Raw genomic sequence first — 18,831 nt, forward strand, 5'->3', positions numbered from 1 at the left:
TGGGAATGAAGTGAAAGAAGTGAAAAAAGGGCACGTTAAAAATGCACACAGTACACGCGGACAACGCGAAAAGTGAGCGTGGTTGTCGTAAGGGAAATCGATTAAATTTGTTATAAAGAAATCTTCCTCACGACCCAAGAAGAAAGTGCTCGAGAATGGACTTATTTCGATCAAAAAAAGCACTCAAGCAAGGTAATTTGTGCACTTCACAGTTGTTTTCGAGGTCATTCGAGGTAGGGACTAGAGTGTGTGAGAAAGCTATGCTCGTTATGTTCAAGAGGCGCTTTTCCTTGTCAGGAAATTCGGGGCACGGAGCACGTGACCCAGACAAGAAACCATTAGTACGCTTCGTCCGCTTACAGCTATGCCAAGCACCAACAGGATAACCACCTTGAATTGTTGGAAAACTGGAATTATCGGCTGCACTATTTTTCTCACCCCGGCGAAAAAACAACCGTTAAAGGGCACACTTTCCCGGCCGTTCACATGGGCTCACGTGCACGAGTGTGACCTGCTTTGGGCGGCTGGGGATTTGCTCGAACCACCGAACCATCACCCATGGGCCACGGATTTTCCCGGTGCAGGAAGGGAACGACCTACCCTTTGGTTCGGTCATCTCACTCTTCACTGCGGGGGAAACGATTGCCTAGGGAAAGGGAGTGGGAGCACATGTTTTGTCGGCCTGCTTTTTTTTCACCCCATCCACCACCCGCGTTTCCGATAGTTTGCTTCCCCCGGCCAACCATTGCCTATCTCAACACGCCAGGGAACCCCGTCTTGGGTGTTGATCACGCGATACTTAACGCCAGAACTATGCTCGGTTCACGCTTTTGAGTGAAACCTTTGCTTCTAACGGTCGTTTCGTTTTTTTTCCTTCGACACGAGAACGCCATAAATTACGGAGGATTTAATTTCTCTGTCAACGTGCCGCTTTTCGGCGGCACTGGCGTTTGTTGTCCCACGAAGAAGCGTTGAGCGAATGTCATATAAAATAGTACGATAAGAATAATTTTCTACCAAATGGCACGATCTTTAAACGCCAAAGAAAGACACCTTTGATCGTAAATGGGTCATTTGGTGGCTGAAAATTCGAAGGCCACATTGCTTGCTCATCATGAGTAGTTGTAGCTTCTTTTAAATGCACCATTTCAGACGATTGTGATCATGGCGTGAAAGGCACGGTATCATAAATTATTTTCCAGGTCACAACCAGCCCAATGCACAATGGAGCCACTTTTCACATCCTTTCGCCGGATTGTCACGATGATGCAAATGTGCCTCTAACCTTTAGCGAACAACAGAACTGATATAAACTCCTAACTCCTTATTTCATTCGCACCAAAGCCCAGAAGTAAAACGAAACGGTAGGCAAAGGTGCGGAGCTAATGCGAACAAAGTGTAGCGAATTCGATTACAACTCGCTTCGGTCACGCGATGGAATGGTCGCGTGGCGAATCCCCGGGAGGTGCCAAACGTGGGCCAGGCTTAGCGTTCGTGTAAGTAGACGAGTGAAAAGAACGTGAGGCGACGTTTTCAAGGTGTTTTACACCATGTAGGTGCGATGGTTTCACCTTCAAGCACCCGATCAAGGTAAGCCACTGGGCGCATCCTTTGATTGGTTTGATTTAAAAGTGCTTCATTTGAAAACAACGGTACAAAACAGGGAAAAATAAATTACCTCACTGCACACACCTTGAGAGAGTAATTGTTTCAGAAATAAAAACGAACTAATAATGCGAAATAATCGATTTTAATGAGTGTTTTTATTACCTTTTTTTTGCTGCCAACTGACACCTCGATGGAGGCGCATGGTCGCGTTCGTGTTGGAGGGGGATGAAAAACACGCCATAGTAATGCCTATACAAACTACTCGTCAAAAAAAAAACAACACGAAATCGCAATTCACACCCTTCGCTACGCTGCAGTTCAATGACTTGGCTAATATTTTGAAAGGAAAAAAAACATATCGGAATAAAAATGATAGCGTGTTCGTTAATCGTTGCCACGAAACCTTGCCTTCTCGCGAACGCCCATAGCATTGGAAATGGTGTGTCGGAGTAGAACACCAAATTTATGCCGCCCGAAATGCCTTACAAAGGGCAATCGGGAAACTAGCGGGGGGTGTCTGAAATGTTTTAAAATTCTTTTTCTTTTCGACAAACCAACAATCGATACTGAAAACTGTCGAAACCTGGATGGTGAAAAGGAATGCTCAAAAACAAGCCCAAGCATAGAACTCCTAGGATGTGCCATTGAAAGATTGCACCAAACAAACACCTCGAATTTTCGATGTCTGTAGATGTATGAGTGTGTATGTGTGTGTGTATGCAAAAATTGCTCACTAGTTCCTTAACGTAAAGCTGGTATTTTTTTGTTTGTGTTGTGGCATGAACTTGGCAGCGTATTTATCTTAACTCCGACGAAAGAGCTCCGGTTAAGATGGATCTCTGAATTTACTTCTTTTTGTTTCCATCGCTTCCAGCTGGCAACGGAATGGTTGCCCCGTTTTCCCCGGGATTGTAAACCGACCACTAAGGGGAGCGTTTTTTTTTTTCTTTCATTAAGAAAGATCCCAAGTGCGCGTCGGTGTTCCAATCAAAAATTCCACCAGCACGCTACATGCGTCATTCCGCGGACGCGGGCGGACGTCATCCGGTTTCATCCGGGACCTGCAAAATCCAAACCCCGATCAACGCGAATCCGATCAACACCCGCTCGAACTCACTAGAAGTCCGAAGTCGAACGAAGGCGACCGAAATGGACTGAACTGGAATGGGGAACATTCCGGGGGTTTGATCGCGTTTTCCGAGAAGGAATTTTTGCCTTTCCCAGATCCGGCAGGCGAGTTCGATAGTGTCGGTGCAATTTCCGATATATGATGCCCTCCCCCCCGATGATACTCGTAAAATTATTGACACACTATCGCAGGGGGTCTGTATTTCCGACGCGTCGGCGAATGAAGGCGATGACAGGAGCGTGTGGGCACACGTTTTGAATGGGCCCGGTTTTGGTTTGACTGCCTACGATTGCCTTTCGTGTGGGCTTTTGACACTTTGGTGATAAGCGTGTTTTGGAGTATTCTATCAAACAAGTTTTATTTATTTTTTGTCATTTGTAATCGATACAAAGTAGGTTAGTAAAGCATAAAAAACAGAAAATGTGTTAGCGAACTATTACGTTTGATAGCTATATTGTTTATTCACATTAATTTCGTGAGATTTTGTTTATTTGTTTAAAATACACATATTTCTAAAATCAACCACTAACATACATTATGCTTCTCTTGGCTCGTTTTATATACCAAACACAACCATTCATTCATCCGATATATTTGAAAACAAGCAACAAAAAGAACACAAACCTACATCCTGCTTACGACTTACGAGCTGTTGAGATACAGCTTTATGATGATGATGAGAATACGGCCGATAAAATCAGCACTAATGACTCAACCTTGTAAAAACACAGTTATCACACCGGCAGCAGTTTTAACCGCTCATTTTGGCAAATAAATACGAGGCGGAAAATGCACCAACCTTCGCGCCTGGCATGGGTGGTGTCTTTTGATTTTTTCACGCTTTCCCATCTTTTCTCCAACGTTCGGGGGAAAATTTTCTTCGCCGTACCTTTATTATTATTATTATTATTATTTTTATTTTCGTCTGACCGACCAAAAATCAGACACGCTCGCCGGGGAATTTTATAACCTTAATTCCCCTGTGATGCTGAACAGCTGGTAAGCAACGTTCTCGTTGGTTGCTTTTTGTTTTTCTGTTACTTTTTCCTGCTTTGTCGTTCGAAGGGAGTTTCTCTCGTTTGGTTAAAAGGAGTATTAGCCCACACAGCTATAGTCCCGGGTGGTTCTTAATCCAGCACATATGGTAATTTGCGTGTGCGTTTTTTTTTTTTTTTGGTACATTTAAACCATCGGACATGAGTTTTGATTTATTGCAATTTAAGACAGTTCGTTAGAGATGAGAAAGAAACTACGCGTGTGGCCATTTTGTTTCGTCGAGAATACAAACAGAAGGACCGTGACAGTCTTAAGATTGTTTATTTGAAACATTCGAAAAACATTTTTGATAGATCGCATAAAATATACTAGTAAGTACAAGGATAATGAACAAGTAAAATCGTTAATTCTTTTACGTTAATAATTTTTATATTGGAATGAAAGCAAAATAAAGATATCTTGAATTATTTAGCAATCAATCTATTTCATATAACATTTCACGAAAATTAGTTGCCTAATAAATTGGAATTTGCTCAATTGCAACTGCAAATTTGTTTTGATTATTTTTTCAGTTCATCATGGATGGATCACCCCCGAAGACTAACCGAAAGGTACGTTTCTCGCTTCCCGAGCCCACCGTACCGGCCGTTCCCTCGACAGCACCGACCCAGAAGCAACGGATGGCCCACGGTACGGTACAGTACGTCAACGGTACCCTCATCAGTCATCAGTCGCAGCAAACACACCCTCCAGCGGCATCCCACGGCGGCGTCGGTCAGTCCCGTGCCCACCAAGCACTCCAGGTAACGCCCACTCCAACGTCCCTGTCGTCGTCGGGCCCGGGAGGTTGCAGCTTCAAGCCGAAGGAACTGAACAACAAAATCGTTCTGCATCTGAGACCATCCGTCAGCTCTCTCGATAGCAGTGGAAGCGATCAGGGATCATCTCCCAAGGCCGGCCAATCACCGGGCGCCTCCATCGACGGCGGAAAGGGCGGCCCATCGACGAACCGGCAGAAATCGTTCTCCCAAAAATCCACCCACGGAACCAACGGAACCACCGGATCGGGTGGAGCCCGTTCGCTAAAGTCACTGCCACAGATAAACCAGAAGTTCCCCAGCTCGGAGGACGTCAATAATAATGTTGGCACGGGGGGCCCACCGACGATCGGGGGTGTGGGTTCGGCGAGCAGGCAAAAATCGAGTGACGATCTCAGCTCGCTCGGCATGTGGAACCACCCGGTGAAGAAGCCGACGATTATTTTGCGCACGATTTCGGCCAGCGGAACCCAGCAGAAGAGCCTCACGGGGCGCACCTCGAGGGGGAAGGGTGGCCTGGGGAAGCTGCCGGCATCCGGTGCGTCGTTCGGTGTGTCGCGCTCCACGAAGACGCTCATCTCGCCGCATCTGCAACCGATGGAGGGTGGCGGTGGTGTGTTGATAAGGGTGCAGGAAAATTGCACCGCGGTCAAGTGTACGAACGAGGCAAACGGGGCGAGGATCGACGAAATCAACGTGTCCAGTATTATCCGTGCCACCAACCCTGGCTCAACCTCCACGACACCAACGACGACGACGACAACAGCGTCACGTCCGTACGGAAAATCGAGCCAATTTCTGGCCGTCCCGGAGTACAGCGATCGGTACGAAGGCATGGAGACGGTCGTGTCGGCCACGCTGCCCGACGAGGAGGAGGACGATGACCTCGAGGACAGCGAACAAGACGCGGCCGAAGAGTCCGGTAACGGACGAAACGGGGCGAGAAATGGTCACGCGGCGGAAGAAAACGGTGGCGGCGATTCGAAAGCGAACCACAACCACAACCACAACAACCATGTCAATGAAGAGGACGACACGAGCTTCCGGTGCAGCCGGGACACGAAGCTTAGCCGGGACAAGAATACCGCGCAGTTCTGGGACTTTGTCGAGCGATGGCGCACCAATCGGGCGTTGAAAAAGCTCGAAAGCGCCACCTACCATCATCGGTCGCCATCTTCCTCGTCCGATCCCCACCACCAGCAGCAGCAGCCGGCCCACCACCATCAACATCAGCACCGGCTCGAGGCGACCGGCGGCAGCAACGCGTCCATCACGCCAGTTTCCATCGGTGGTTCGATCAAGTCGGACGCGAAAAGGTCAGTAGCACTCCGACGACGGTGTAGAGGCCGCGCGCTCCGTTCGTGCCGCAATTGGTGGTCGTTATTTGGCCGGAAGTGATTGTTTAGTTTGATTTGTTGCGTCTACGGTTTGAAGTTGCCGAAATTCCAGTCAGTAAAGAAGAAGGGAAATTGCCCGTGGGCCGTGATTGTGGAAGGTTGAGACATTTCTCTGAGCAAAAGATCTCTGCGGCTGAGATCATCCTGAGTGGCTTAAACCGAGCGTAGTGCAAACACTTTACAGGAAGAAAATATATTACTCACAACCATACCCTTTGGTGGGAAATTTGTGCCATTTTCCCAAACCTCCCACCCCACCCAGTGGAGCAGTTCCGAAGGCCTACATTCGATAGTTTCGGACCGGAACAAGCGCGGGGGGCTCCGGGGGCTGATCGACAATCGGAACGCGTGCATCGAAAGGCCAGCAGAAAAATCGTGAGTTTTATTTATAAACTGGCTTCCGCAAAATCGGTGCAGTTGGCATGATTCGAATTAATTGCACTAGCGAGCAGTGAGTGGCTCGTAGTGCGTGAGGGATTGATTTTTGGAGGTATGTTTGGTTAATTTTGGAACAGCACTTCAAAGTGTTCACCGAACAGTTGGGCGATCGATTGAAATGGTTACTTAAAACATTTGTTTGACACATTCAAGCAGTATATTTTATTTTTATTTTTTTAACTATGTGTATGAACTATATTACGATAACTTAAAAATAACGTAAAATATTGTTGAATACATTATTTTGAAGTTAGAAATAATGAAAATGTTATCCAACCAGCAATATCTTAAAGAAAACATGCAGATTAAGCAAATGATCGCAATACGATCTCAAAAAAAGGTAACGAAAAGTCCTCAAAAATCAAAACAAGACAGTAAATAACATTGAAGGCGCTTGGAAAACCTCCTTCTTGAAACGTGACCGGGTTCGAATCTAACCCTTCATACCAACCATGTGCCATTATTCGTGCCCATTAAAAAACCAATAAACCGTGCGTTATAAATAAGTTTCGTTTCCCTACAACCTTGCGGACGACTTTCGAAAAACTAGTTGTTGATTTGTTATTCGAACCGTTTCGGCGCACATCTCACTGATATAGTTCGCCATCCTGGCTCGTGGTGGCCTATTTAATCGAAATCGTACCGCGTATTTATTTATTTTAATTGACCTCGTTGGCTCCGAACCCGGCAGGACGAGATCTTTTATCCTAGTGACCCTTTTTGGTGGACCCTCTTGTTCGTCTGATAATCCGATTATGGTCCGGGGGCATAATCCAGGCCACCAGATGGGTGACTTTTCTGGGAAAGGGGTTTTGATCTTTCGATTTTAAATAATTGCACATCCACCGCTCGTGTGCTCGATTGCTTCGGTCAATTGAGTTAATTGTGGGAAAAATTGGGAAAACGAAAAGGACACACACGTTTAATTATTTACCCACGTTTACGTTTTGGGAATCGATGACGAGTGAGAATTGAGGGAATGGAAGCGTAGAAGCAATGAAGTGAAACCCGCATTAAGGGATTAAGCGTTTTCCACCGTTACAAATGGGCCGCGAGAAGGGTAGGAGGAGGCGGAGAAGGCAGGCGATTTTCTGTCCGACACCGGTGAGTGTGAAGCGGAATCGAACACATACATTTAACACATACCAACCAGGCCAGTGTTGGTGGGCAGTTGTTTTGTCCTTTTTTTCTGAATCGTTCGAAAAATTGGACCATCCCTCGCAGGCGGTTTGTTTTTTTGCGCATCACATTTTCACCTCACCAATTTTCCGGCTCCCGGCGTTCGAGTCACGCAGATGGAAAGTGTCATCGTGTGAATTATCGTTAAAAAATGATATCGAAATGAAATAACGTGGAGGGAAAACAACACGACTGCGAGGAAAATAAAGCACAAATCAAGCTACGACCACCACGGTATGTTCCCATGGCTTTCCCCCAACCGTTCAACCGTTCGATTTAAAGTGCATGCAACGGTGTCTGCAACCATGCGGCTCAACTCCCGGCTCACCGGGAGTCATTTTCCGATACGCCAAACATAGGCATACGGGCGGGATTTTGGCAAAAACCTTGGCGATCCGATGACAGCTAAACAACAATTAAAATAAATCAAACATTGCCCCGCCAAACCACGCCGGCCCGATTGGAGCCATTTATTATAGGTCGCAACCGTGATGCAACACAACTGGCCCGCGGGCCACCCTGGCGATGTGTTCGTGCATGCCGGTGGTCGGTTTGTAAAATGTGGTCATATTCGTAAAAAATAATCGGAACATTTTTCCCCTCCGGAAACGCCACATCCTGCAGTTGTAGCCGATGGTTGGGGGATTAGAATGATTTGCTAGTGTTTTCGAAAACACGGCCATTCGCGAGACTTTTCACGAACGCGGATGACGCAAAACATTCCCTAATGTCAACCTTCAACAATGAAAGATTTAGCAGTCGGGAAAAATCTACCATCGAGTGTACCATTGTTTCGCACAAATCTTTTCCGACACGATCGCGCCTACCGATCGAACTGACTCTAAATGATAATTACAGCCCGGGCAAACGGTGGGATGGGTGCGGCAACGATTGCAATCTAAAATTGACTCCGTATCAGGAGGGGAGTTAAATCTCTCCAAACGCGAACACGTGCAGTGCTGCTAAATCGATGCCTTAATTGGAAGGTGGTAATTCGCAGTCACGCCGATCTAAAGCGATCGGAACTAGCGATAGACATCGGTTTATCGCAAAACGCTGCCACCATCGGCGGGTACTCATTGCAAAACCCACACGAGCGGGCCATCTGAATTCACTTTCACAAATGCAGCAGGTAGCATTCGCTTGGAATGCCAAATGGCCCCATTACTCAAGCATCGCATAAACCGCCAAAAATGGATCCACCCTTCCACACCGAGTCGCGGAGTGAAACAGAACACTTGGCGCTCGGCGCGGCGGGAGGGACCGTACAATTATCGCACATCATTTCTCAGGAGATATATTTATTTAGAAGATTACTTTCAAAACCTCCCCAAAGCTTGGCACTCCATGCGGGAAAGGGGAAGCGTGTGTGGCGGGATTTGCGCACCGGTTAAGTGCTCTAGTAGCCCGGCAGTTTGCAGGAGGAAGTACGTAATTTGCATGCGGGTGGGTTTTCCTGGGGCGCGAACGCTGTAGGCAACCTTTTTCGCGTAAAATTAACGTTTTGTTTGATTCACTCGGAACGTATAAAACAACCGAATTAAAAAATAAACAACTCGCTTCACTTGTGCGCTTCTTCCATCGACGGAATATTGATGTTTCAAGTGGTTTCAAGTTTGTAGAACAAACCGACCCGGTTTCCCCCACTCCACTTTACCACGCGAAAGGAACCACGTTTCGGTTTCCGACGCCTTAAGGACAATATAATTGACACAATGTTTCTCTCTTTTAACCACACCCGAGTAGATATGAACCCATTCATTGCACCAAGGTGAATCCGATCGAGCTCCCCGTGTTCTTCCTGCCACCAGCTGGATGGCGTAAATTAAATCTCTCCAATTGACCTGCACAAACCTCGGAGCGTGTGCTCCTGCCAGTTCCGGGGTTGCGGCGTTTACGACAAGACTAACCCTCGTTTGCCATATGGTCCAATCGATCATAGATCATCGATCGACGTCAGTAGATGAATCGGACGATCGTAGTAGCCCGAAATGGTGAGAAATAAAATGTACTAACGCTAGGTTACACCTTCCGTTGCAACGAACGCATCAGGATCATCAACTTACGGTCCTGAATAGAGTCCGTGCAGTAAACCACAACCAGCGTGATGATTTTTCATGTTTGCAAAACTCGGTCCGCCTCGCGACTGGGCAAATATTCGCGCGGTTGCAGTAACATAGATTTCCCCGCGTTGGTAAATGGAAAAGACGGTTGGAAACCCATTTTTACTTCCCCTGCTCTTGGGCATGGAGCGAACCCGGCTGGATGCGACTAGGCATCCCACTTGATACACAGGTCCTGTAGGGTAAATATTTATCCACCGAAGAGATGAATGTATCGCGTGCACGTCGCCATCTTCGTGCCTCGCTCTTGGCCGCGCCCGGGTGCCGCACGATGGGGGCACGTCAAGTGATCGCCATTTACGCCGCCGTGCTGACGTGTTTTGTGAATTTTATATTTTTTCTTTTTAATTTTATTTTGTTCCTTTTGGGAATGCTTACCCTGCCTTCCTGCTAGTGGTTCGGCGGTGTCTATTTGTTCGGGATCGGTACTGAATCCGTTGATGCTGGCGTAAAGTTAAACGGAAAATTAAGATGAAAAATGATGCGCTTACGAGGTTCGTTCGTAGCTTACTTCGGTACGTAAATCTTTGCTTTCATTAATCGTCCAATGGAGTACTTTTTTAGCAGCACAACCTGTTTTGATTATTAAAATTAATATTTGCGTTGAATGCTTTCCGTTTGGTGCTAGTTCGCAGTATGAAGTGTTAAACATTTTTTCCTAACAAAATTACTTCCCAATCGATGAAATCACCAGCTTACATTGCCGTCTCGCCTTTGCAACGTTTAACTTACTTGCGTCTAGGCTCTAGAGTACTTCATCACTATCGCCTATGAGGTAACAAACAACAGCATGGTTTATTTGAAAAGTTGATAACGTGCCGTTACGCTGCTGTTACGTATTTGCGTCTTTGCGAGCGTTATCATGACCCGGTGGGTCAAATCGTCAACTTTCACTACCGACCAATATAATCTTGAAGAAGAAACAATCTAAACCAAATGTAAGCAATTCGAACGGTTGTCGCTTTCGGTTTGGTTGTCATTTCTGATTATTCTCTTTTTTGGTAGCTTTGCAAATGGAAAACCTACCCGTAAAGCTATGAAATAAACCAGATCGGACTGGATCGCGTTTTTTTTCTATCAAATTTAAACCACATAGATAACAGCTCAATCATATTGCGCCTTTAGTGAGTTGGTGAATTTTTTTGTGTCCATCTGGTTTGCACCAGTTGTCACGACAAATTTGATGTTAAAAACCCGGCTCGGTTTACTGACAAGAAATAGGCATGATTTAATCCGCCGCGCCTTAAACGAACATGTGCCAACCATTCATAATTCGTAGAATCACTTCCAAGACGAACGTATCAGCCGACACTTGAAAGATCAACAAAGCCGGAACGATCAGGCGAGACCTGGGATGCTCAAGGCGGCCCAGAAGGGAATTCCGCTACTCGGACGTCAGAAGTACCTTTTTTCCGAGTCCGTGTTTCATCATTCTTTTCATCCAACTCCAACTGTATCGATCATCGGCCCGACGATCGGGCAACCGCCGATGGATTGATTTCGATATTTCGCATTTTAATTAGAGCATTTCTCCGGCATTGATCTGTTGGCACGTTCTTGTTGCGCAGCATCATCATTACAGCGTGCAGCTTTTGCAGGGGCGAACAAAATCCAAACAATTGAAATAATTTACACAATGTATCGAAATGGAAATGGAACGTAAACTGTGCACCGCGAACGTCAAGATGAGGAAGATGGCAATGGTTGAGAAATATTTCTAACAAATTTGTGCTCGACACCTACCATTTTATTCTCGTCTCGCCCTTTTCGGCAACCTTTTGATGCTAGCATGTTGATCACAGTTCCCAAATGTGGTAGTGTGCCTTTCATGTGCCTTCATATGACGGTAGAAATACTCTACCGGCTTGTTTGCCGAAATTACCATTTGCGGCATGGTGTTTTGCGCTTCAGGCGAAGGTTTAAAAATAATTTCCCATTTCTTTGAACTCGGAACAAGCGCACGCACAAACGGCTCCCGGCTAGTACTAGCACTATTCGGGTTGTATTTTTCCTCTTTCCATTCGAGCAGATGGATGCTTCCGAGCAGATGTTCGCTCACAACCGTAGTAGGCGCGGATTAGTGGTTGAAGAGAAGGATACCTAAGTGGCGTAAAACTGTACCTACTTCAATCAAACGTCGCGGGGTGAGTACGCACAAAAACACTTTCGAGGCTTCGGGGACCGGTTATCTGTCTCTGTGCAAATCGATGCAGCTGTACTATCGCAAAATAATAAAAATCGTGTAAACAAAACGCAGTGTGACCGCAGCACGTGTTATTTTTTGTAATTCCACTACTGTCAACGGATAATTGATATTTACTACCGTCGATTCCATTGAACGTCAAGGTAAATCAATGGCCACTGGTCGATCACCGGTATCGTACGATCGGTCGCGTCGTTTTATAATTTAGCCTTTACTGAAGCTTCGGCGACTCATTAGTATGCCACAGGAGCCGCCGATTCGAAATAAACGTCTTTACGTACAAGTCTGGTCAAGTTTGATGTCTCATCGTACCTTCACCCGGAACGATTAATGAGCCTATTAAACCGCAGACAATGTCCCGGAGATGTCGCTGTTTAGAAGTCGCTTGACGAATGCCCGGAACGGGAAGTTTAATTGTGATTGCGACTTTCTTCGGAAGTAAAGCGTGTACGGCAGGGTAGTAGCAAAGGGCAATGTAATGTCACCGAGTGTCAAACTACTTGCTGTGGTATTACGTCACCAAAGCATGCATGTTTCCGGCGGGCACGGTTCCCTTCTCGAGTGGAAGGGTTTCCCACGGGGGTAGCGGCAAGTCGACAGAACCACATGGGATGCGACATGCGACCGTGATTGACCCCGCAGTGGGGGATCCAACTCCGGATTGGATGCTGGCAACCGTTGCACGCTGCCTTGGTGTCATTCGACGGTCGTTGCTGTTGCTCTATTTATACATCGTCAGAGCTCTGAGAAGCACCCGAACGCAGCACGCCCTTCCTTCAATCGTAGGTAAAGGGTCCCATGTGGGAAATGTTGTACTACTTTACTACCCGACAGCATAAACATCAGCATGCGGTGCAGGCCCCACCCTACCAGAGGCCCTTCTGGTTCCTTCCGTCTCCAGGTTACCTTTAGTTCGATCACACTGTGGCCGTCTTTGAGGATAGGGTGGTGGAAAAGGCAACGCAAGCTGAACATTCCACCCATCGGTCATCGGCCGTTGGCGGAGTGTGAAATCGTTCAAACCTGCAGAATGCGTAGAAACACGATGGTTTGTGCAACCGGACTAGCAAAGAGTCCTACACATTTTCCCTCGTGAATCTGATGCAACTTTCGCTCGTCTCGCAGTCGGAGAACTCGCCGACTACTACAGGTTCTTGAGCCAGAAGTCGAGAAAAATGTGCTCGACCGAAGTCGGTGAAGACCTTCGGGACGAGCCGTAGATTAATTAGTGCTGTAGTAGCAAAGGGTAGTCAGCGCAGAATCGTCATCATAGCTCACTGCGATACAGATTTCCATCTGCCAAGCCTCTGTGGTGTGGCAATCGGTTCACCGTCACACTCAGCACCATCCAGTCCCAGTGACGTCAACGATCGGTAGGATGCCGGTTACGGCTTGCTACTTTCGGCCGCTTGCTTGCGAAACAGTGCTGCCCGAGTGTTGTTCCCGAACGTCATAATTTATGTTGTTAACAGTGATTTTCGTTTTTAATGATAAACATTCGTTTGCTTCTTCTTTTCACAATCTAGTCCCACGTTAAGTTCACGTATTCGTGCCCTCAGAATGAGCCTGGAGCAGGTACCGACGGTGACGACGCTACTACGGGCGTCCCGCGACGCCAACGAGTACCTGCTGAAGGAGGTCTTCCGAGACATTCTGGAGAATGGCATCTCGAAGGAGAACCTCAACTCCACCGATCGCAGCGGCAGGGTAAGTTAATTAAGAACTTGAAATTAGAATCTGCTCTACCTCCGTTCTACGTTCTATTTGAGCTTACATTTGTTGAAATCTAATATTTCAATTTTTAAACAAAAGTATTCCTTAAGCTCTTTTAAGATTTCATAAATAAAAAGCCACAATCTTTATGAAAATGTCCTCGAAAAATATATTCCCACTGTGCCATTCGATTCGATTGCATAAGCTTCATTTTCCTGCCCAACAGTTGGTGCTAGTTTATTTTGCAATGACTAGACCACTCAAAAGAACCGCCCATGCCGGTTATGGTATCGATTTGAGCCATGCCCTGGACTGATTGGAAAACATGAAAACTATAGCTGGGCAGTTAATCAGAGCGTGTCATCGGGTGGAAACTGTCGACTGCCGACAAAAGGCTCGTCAGTGTCAGTATTGACATTTTTTACTCAATCAGATAAACAAATATTCGTTTAATGGGATCAGTTTCTCGAATGGTTCGATGAAGCCTTGAAATTTAGGGATGATTTAAGTAGGGTTGTGGGTAAATTATATAATTGTTAGAACAAAAATGAGAACGCATCTGTGGTGAACATTCCTTTGCTGATTTTAAAAATACTTTAATCTAATTTTTTGACTAATTATTGAAATTGTGTTGCATACATCCAGTGTCGAATCACGAATATTTGCAAGCTCATTGGAGTATTTATTTGTGTGCTTCATCATTTATTAGCCTTGAATCATCTTCATCATTTTTGGATCTCGTTTTTAATAGCAGTGTTGTTTTTGTTCCTTGCCACGCGCCAACCTGCGTAGGTGAAGCTACATCGGTACACAAATTGTAAATAGCAAATGATTGTGGCCTGGAAGATGGAATTTCCGGGCACGTCCCGGCTCTGCCGTAGGAAGTAAATAATATTAATTTACCGACAACCAACCTCGCCAGCCATCGACGGATCGCGATCGTGTCGACGTTGCAGTACCTTCCGGGAAAAAACCTTGGCCGTTAAAGTAAACCAGTTCTGGTCGAAGGAAAAACAACAATAAAAAATTGGGCCCCTGTGGAAACCCGGACGGATCATTACAGCCGCCCAAGCGCAGGATTTGAACAATGAAAATTGCTCCGTTAAGCTTGTTTTTCCGGTTCTGCCATTGCGAACGATTTGTAAACTATTCGCACCCAACCCCCTCGCACGAGGAGACTTCATTGCACAACGCAACAACGCGTGGGGAGAACAAGCCGTGGGGCGGGGAAAAAATGGGAAATCTGAACAGAACAAATGGTAGTGATGGTGGTGTTGGTGACAGTGAGTGGGTTCGGAAAATGGCCCACGACGGATATACGGCGCAATTTGTTTACCGGCGCCACTGTCTCTGGCGATTGTGTTTCGGTTCGCGTTCCGCGAAGAATGAAATAGGGAAGTTTGTACCTTCCATTTCTTTTCCTTTTTTCGCAATCCCATAAGCACCTTCACAATCTTGTGGTGCCAAACCGATCGGAGTGAATTTAAAATGTGTATTTTTACCACGTTACCTCAACACCTTCCATCGGTTGGCAACTGTGTATGGCGTGTGGAATGTGTGTTGTTGGATTTTCTCCCCCCGGAAAGCTGTTCCTCTTCGTGCATGGAAAAACGAGTGCGAAAATGGATGCACATGTTTGATTGATTGTCATAAAACAAGGATATGGTCACGCACGGGGGATTGTACACTTTCACTATCGATTTGCATTATTCAGTTAAAGTGATTTTCCTTGTACCGGCACCGGAGCCGTTGGTTTACGATGGTTTGAGTGTGCAGTTGTATTTATTTAATCAATTTGAACTCGCTGTCCAAATGTACAAGGAAATAGTAGTTTCTAGGAAATACCAAAATAGCGATGCCCTTGGAGTTTATTTCCTGCTAGAACATTTTTGCTACCATTAACGTTAAAGGACCAACGTATATCTCCGTTCAAACTCCATTCACCTTGACGCTGCTAACTCTTGCCTATTGATATGCTATTTCAGTTTGCATTCAACCCTCACACGCAGCATTCGTGGATGCAATTTGCGTGTGAAGGCGTGATCGCGGGTGAATTACGTGACAGCTTACAACTTCCTACTTCCGATAAGCCACCAAATAAGTTCGTGGCTTTGCAGTTGTCCAGTCTAGGTGACACTAATAACGGACAGAGTATATTTTTAAACACTACACGTCGCTAAAACGCGCGCGATGCCAACACGATGGCATTATGATACGAATGATCATAAATTCATATCCATACGCCGCACACAATACAAGTTGGCCTCGGAATAGTGCATTGAAATATTTATGTGTGTATGTTTTTTCTTCTTTTTTGTTCTTCTTCAACGCCCTCCCTATTTGCAGACGGCCATATCGTACATATGCTCGACGAATTTAACCAACTTTTTGGAGCTATTTCTGCAACTGCCCGGCATTGATGTCAACAAACCCGACAACGAGGGCAATACGCCGCTGCACTTTGCAGCCCAAGCCGGTAAGTGCCAAATCCCCTACCACCTATTGCACACCAATAGATCGTTAAACAGACGTGGTCGTAAAGCATATTTAGGCTATTATTGTGTTTTGTTTTACGATTTGATAGCACCTTTATTAACCAGAGCCGTTTAGAAAGCATACAGATACGCGAAAACTACACTTTTTTAATATTATAAATTTTGAAATTATTAAGCTAAAGAGAACTAATAGTTTGTCTCCATGTTAAAGTTTTTTAGTCCAAGTGAACTGTTTTTAAATAATTTGTTAAATGGAACAAAAATATCACTGATCATGTCGATGAGCAAAGAATAATTTGGATTGGTTTTACTATTCCAAACATTCAATTCACAAAACAGGACTTTCGGATGTGGTGAACATGCTCATCACCAAGTGCCGCAGTTTGATCATCGACCCGAAGAACAACCTGGGCTTCACACCGCTGATGAAGGCTGCCCTCCAGGGACGGACGCGCTGCGCCAAGCTGTTGCTGTTCGCTGGTAAGTGTCCACCAGCTGGCACCGGTGTTTCCGTGAAGATATTTTCCATTTACCTATTTCCTGCCATGTGGTGTCTGTCTTCTGTTTTCCGTTCTCCTCCCTCGGACAGGGGCATCGCCAGTCGAAACCGATGCCGGACGAGGATTTAGGGCGGAACAGTGGGCGCGCTTCTGTGGAAGGTGAGTAGCCCTCCAGGCCGAGGTCAGTTTGAGTTGCGTACACGCGGAGTCACTGATATTATGGTTTATTTTCGCCGCTTGACCAGGCACACCTGTGCGGAAACGATAGAGCAGTGCGCCCGAGCCCGGTTGCTGGACAAATCGACACCCTGTGGCAGATGGTCGCACGATATCAATCTACCGGTGGACAAGAATGCCCTCAAGGCACGTAGCTGCAGCATCACGCCACAGCCAACGCAAAATGGTACCTATAGTCACTGTTTCTCAAACCGTTGAAGTTGTTACACAACAACGTCTATTTTGTTCTCGTGCAGGATTTCGCTCCAAGTTCCGCAAAGTATTCCCATTCAATTTCAACTCCTCGAAGGAAAAACCGGCCAGCAAGGAGGGCGAGGAAAACTACACGAAGGACCTGGTGAACTATCTGAAGTCGGCCACGCTGTGCGTGAGCGGTCCCGCCCTGTCCGCCAACCGGAAAATCATCCAGAGCCTAATCCGACCGTTGGAAGTGCCAAAGTAAGCTCGCGATGGTCGGGGTGTAGGTGTGCGAACCGTAGGTGTGCGGTGTGGACGATATACTAACCCCATTCTATTGCAAAATAAAAGAAAACGAAAGCGTGTTTTAAACACCCGCCAGCCATCCGTTCCATTGCAAGCTAACCCAACCAACCGGAGACTTGCTCTCTCGTTACAAATCGGCGCTTCACAAACGATCCTGCATGCTTGAAAAATTAGGCTTTCTAACCGTCCCCATCAAACATGGTCCATCCGTAAGGTGCAGGGCGCTGGAGTGTAGTGCACGCTGGAATTTGTTGGCGAACCCCGGGTTGGAACTCACGATTTATTTCTCACCTTTCTCGTTCAGACTGGAGGTAACGTACGCGAACAACAATGCGCTCATCAAAAAGTATGAGGCAACGATCGAGAACGGTGCCACGGATGCCGGGCGCCGCGACTCGGTGGAAGGAACCACCGACAGCCGGAATGGGACACCGGCTCACTCGCCAGTACCGACCAGGGCGAAAGTACGAAATTAGATCGGTTCTTTCCCGCTGCTGCAAAAACGGCTGTAGATCCTGGAAGGGCACCAATCGGATCTACGAAACGATAGAACGATCGTGAATGATCTTTAATGAATCCACTCCAAATCTCGTATAGAAACATACAAAAAAATATACCTTAAGTTTACAAAACACACCGACACAAGTCCCCCTATTGTGTACTATCGAATTGCTACTCCAACAAACATATCCTTTTTTCGCCGTAGTATAATAGAGTAAGAGCAAATAGCAAAACCAAATCATTTTGATGAGGATTTCATATCGGCATTTTCAAGTTTTCAATGTTATCTCATGTAAAATATGAAAATCGTTGGAAAATAGGACGGTAAGGAGGGAATTGTAGCATCTCATTGCATAATGTGAGGTTTGTACTTTCACGCATCAAATTAGACTAAACTACGTATAAGTTATGAAAGCTCTATTACTCACTTTGCATCGTAAAACCAAGCGAATGAAAAAGTCAACCATTGTATAAATATTTAACATAATTTAGTTATTACGAGCATAAAATAAAGGAATCAATTTTCTGTGTACCAACGTGAATTTTGTATGACTATGATTCTTCATCTAATGGGAATTCGATCCAACAGGATTTTAAATACAAGCGATTAGTTTTTCGAAAAATGTTTCAAAAAACAATATTCCAACCATCATTTTGAAAAATGGCTTGATGCTGTCATCTTGGCACTGACAGCTTCTGGCTGTCAGACGTACAAAATAAAAGCCGGCGGACTTTCGAACACAACAACGTTTTTCTCGTGAAGATTCCAGGGTCGGTCGTAAAACTAGCTGAGAAGGTACGCCCTAAACGTTCATCTTATTACGCTGTCGTCTTTGGAGAAGATTAGTTGTGGTGTGCCAAAAAACTCGCGTTTTTAGCTGTTTGGCTACAACTGAGGACGTTTTTGAAAGATCCCTGGTAAAATTTATGATGTATTTAAGTTAAAAGAGTTGCGCAAAACTCTCGTGCGCGTCGTGATAATTCCTCTGAGATGTAAAAAATATTCAACCG

At 45.9% G+C, this 18,831-nt stretch overlaps 1 protein-coding gene across 1 annotated transcript; it reads left to right on the top strand.

Annotated features, from left to right (window-relative positions):
* The first annotated feature begins 4,311 nt into the window (after nt 1-4,311).
* On the top strand, nt 4,312-17,795 carry LOC131282087 (uncharacterized). The gene is made up of 9 exons (XM_058311482.1): nt 4,312-5,746; nt 5,798-5,867; nt 13,418-13,598; nt 15,951-16,080; nt 16,439-16,579; nt 16,689-16,758; nt 16,845-17,002; nt 17,073-17,274; nt 17,624-17,795. Exons 1-9 carry the CDS (start codon nt 4,312-4,314, stop codon nt 17,793-17,795), a joined length of 2,559 nt encoding a protein of 852 aa, XP_058167465.1.
* The last annotated feature ends 1,036 nt before the right edge of the window (nt 17,796-18,831 follow it).

Source organism: Anopheles ziemanni, chromosome 2 (genome assembly GCF_943734765.1).
Source record: "Anopheles ziemanni chromosome 2, idAnoZiCoDA_A2_x.2, whole genome shotgun sequence".
NCBI classification, from domain to species: domain Eukaryota; kingdom Metazoa; phylum Arthropoda; class Insecta; order Diptera; family Culicidae; genus Anopheles; species Anopheles ziemanni.

What these genes read in the sequence shown, in the direction of transcription:
- LOC131282087 (XM_058311482.1), top strand. Translation starts at nt 4,312, where the DNA reads ATGGATGGATCACCCCCGAAGACTAACCGAAAGGTACGTTTCTCGCTT. An exon ending in TGGGCGCGCTTCTGTGGAAG is followed by an intron (nt 16,759 to 16,844) that starts GTGAGTAGCCCT and finishes CCGCTTGACCAG; the next exon opens with GCACACCTGTGCGGAAACGA. An exon ending in CGACCGTTGGAAGTGCCAAA is followed by an intron (nt 17,275 to 17,623) that starts GTAAGCTCGCGA and finishes TTTCTCGTTCAG; the next exon opens with ACTGGAGGTAACGTACGCGA.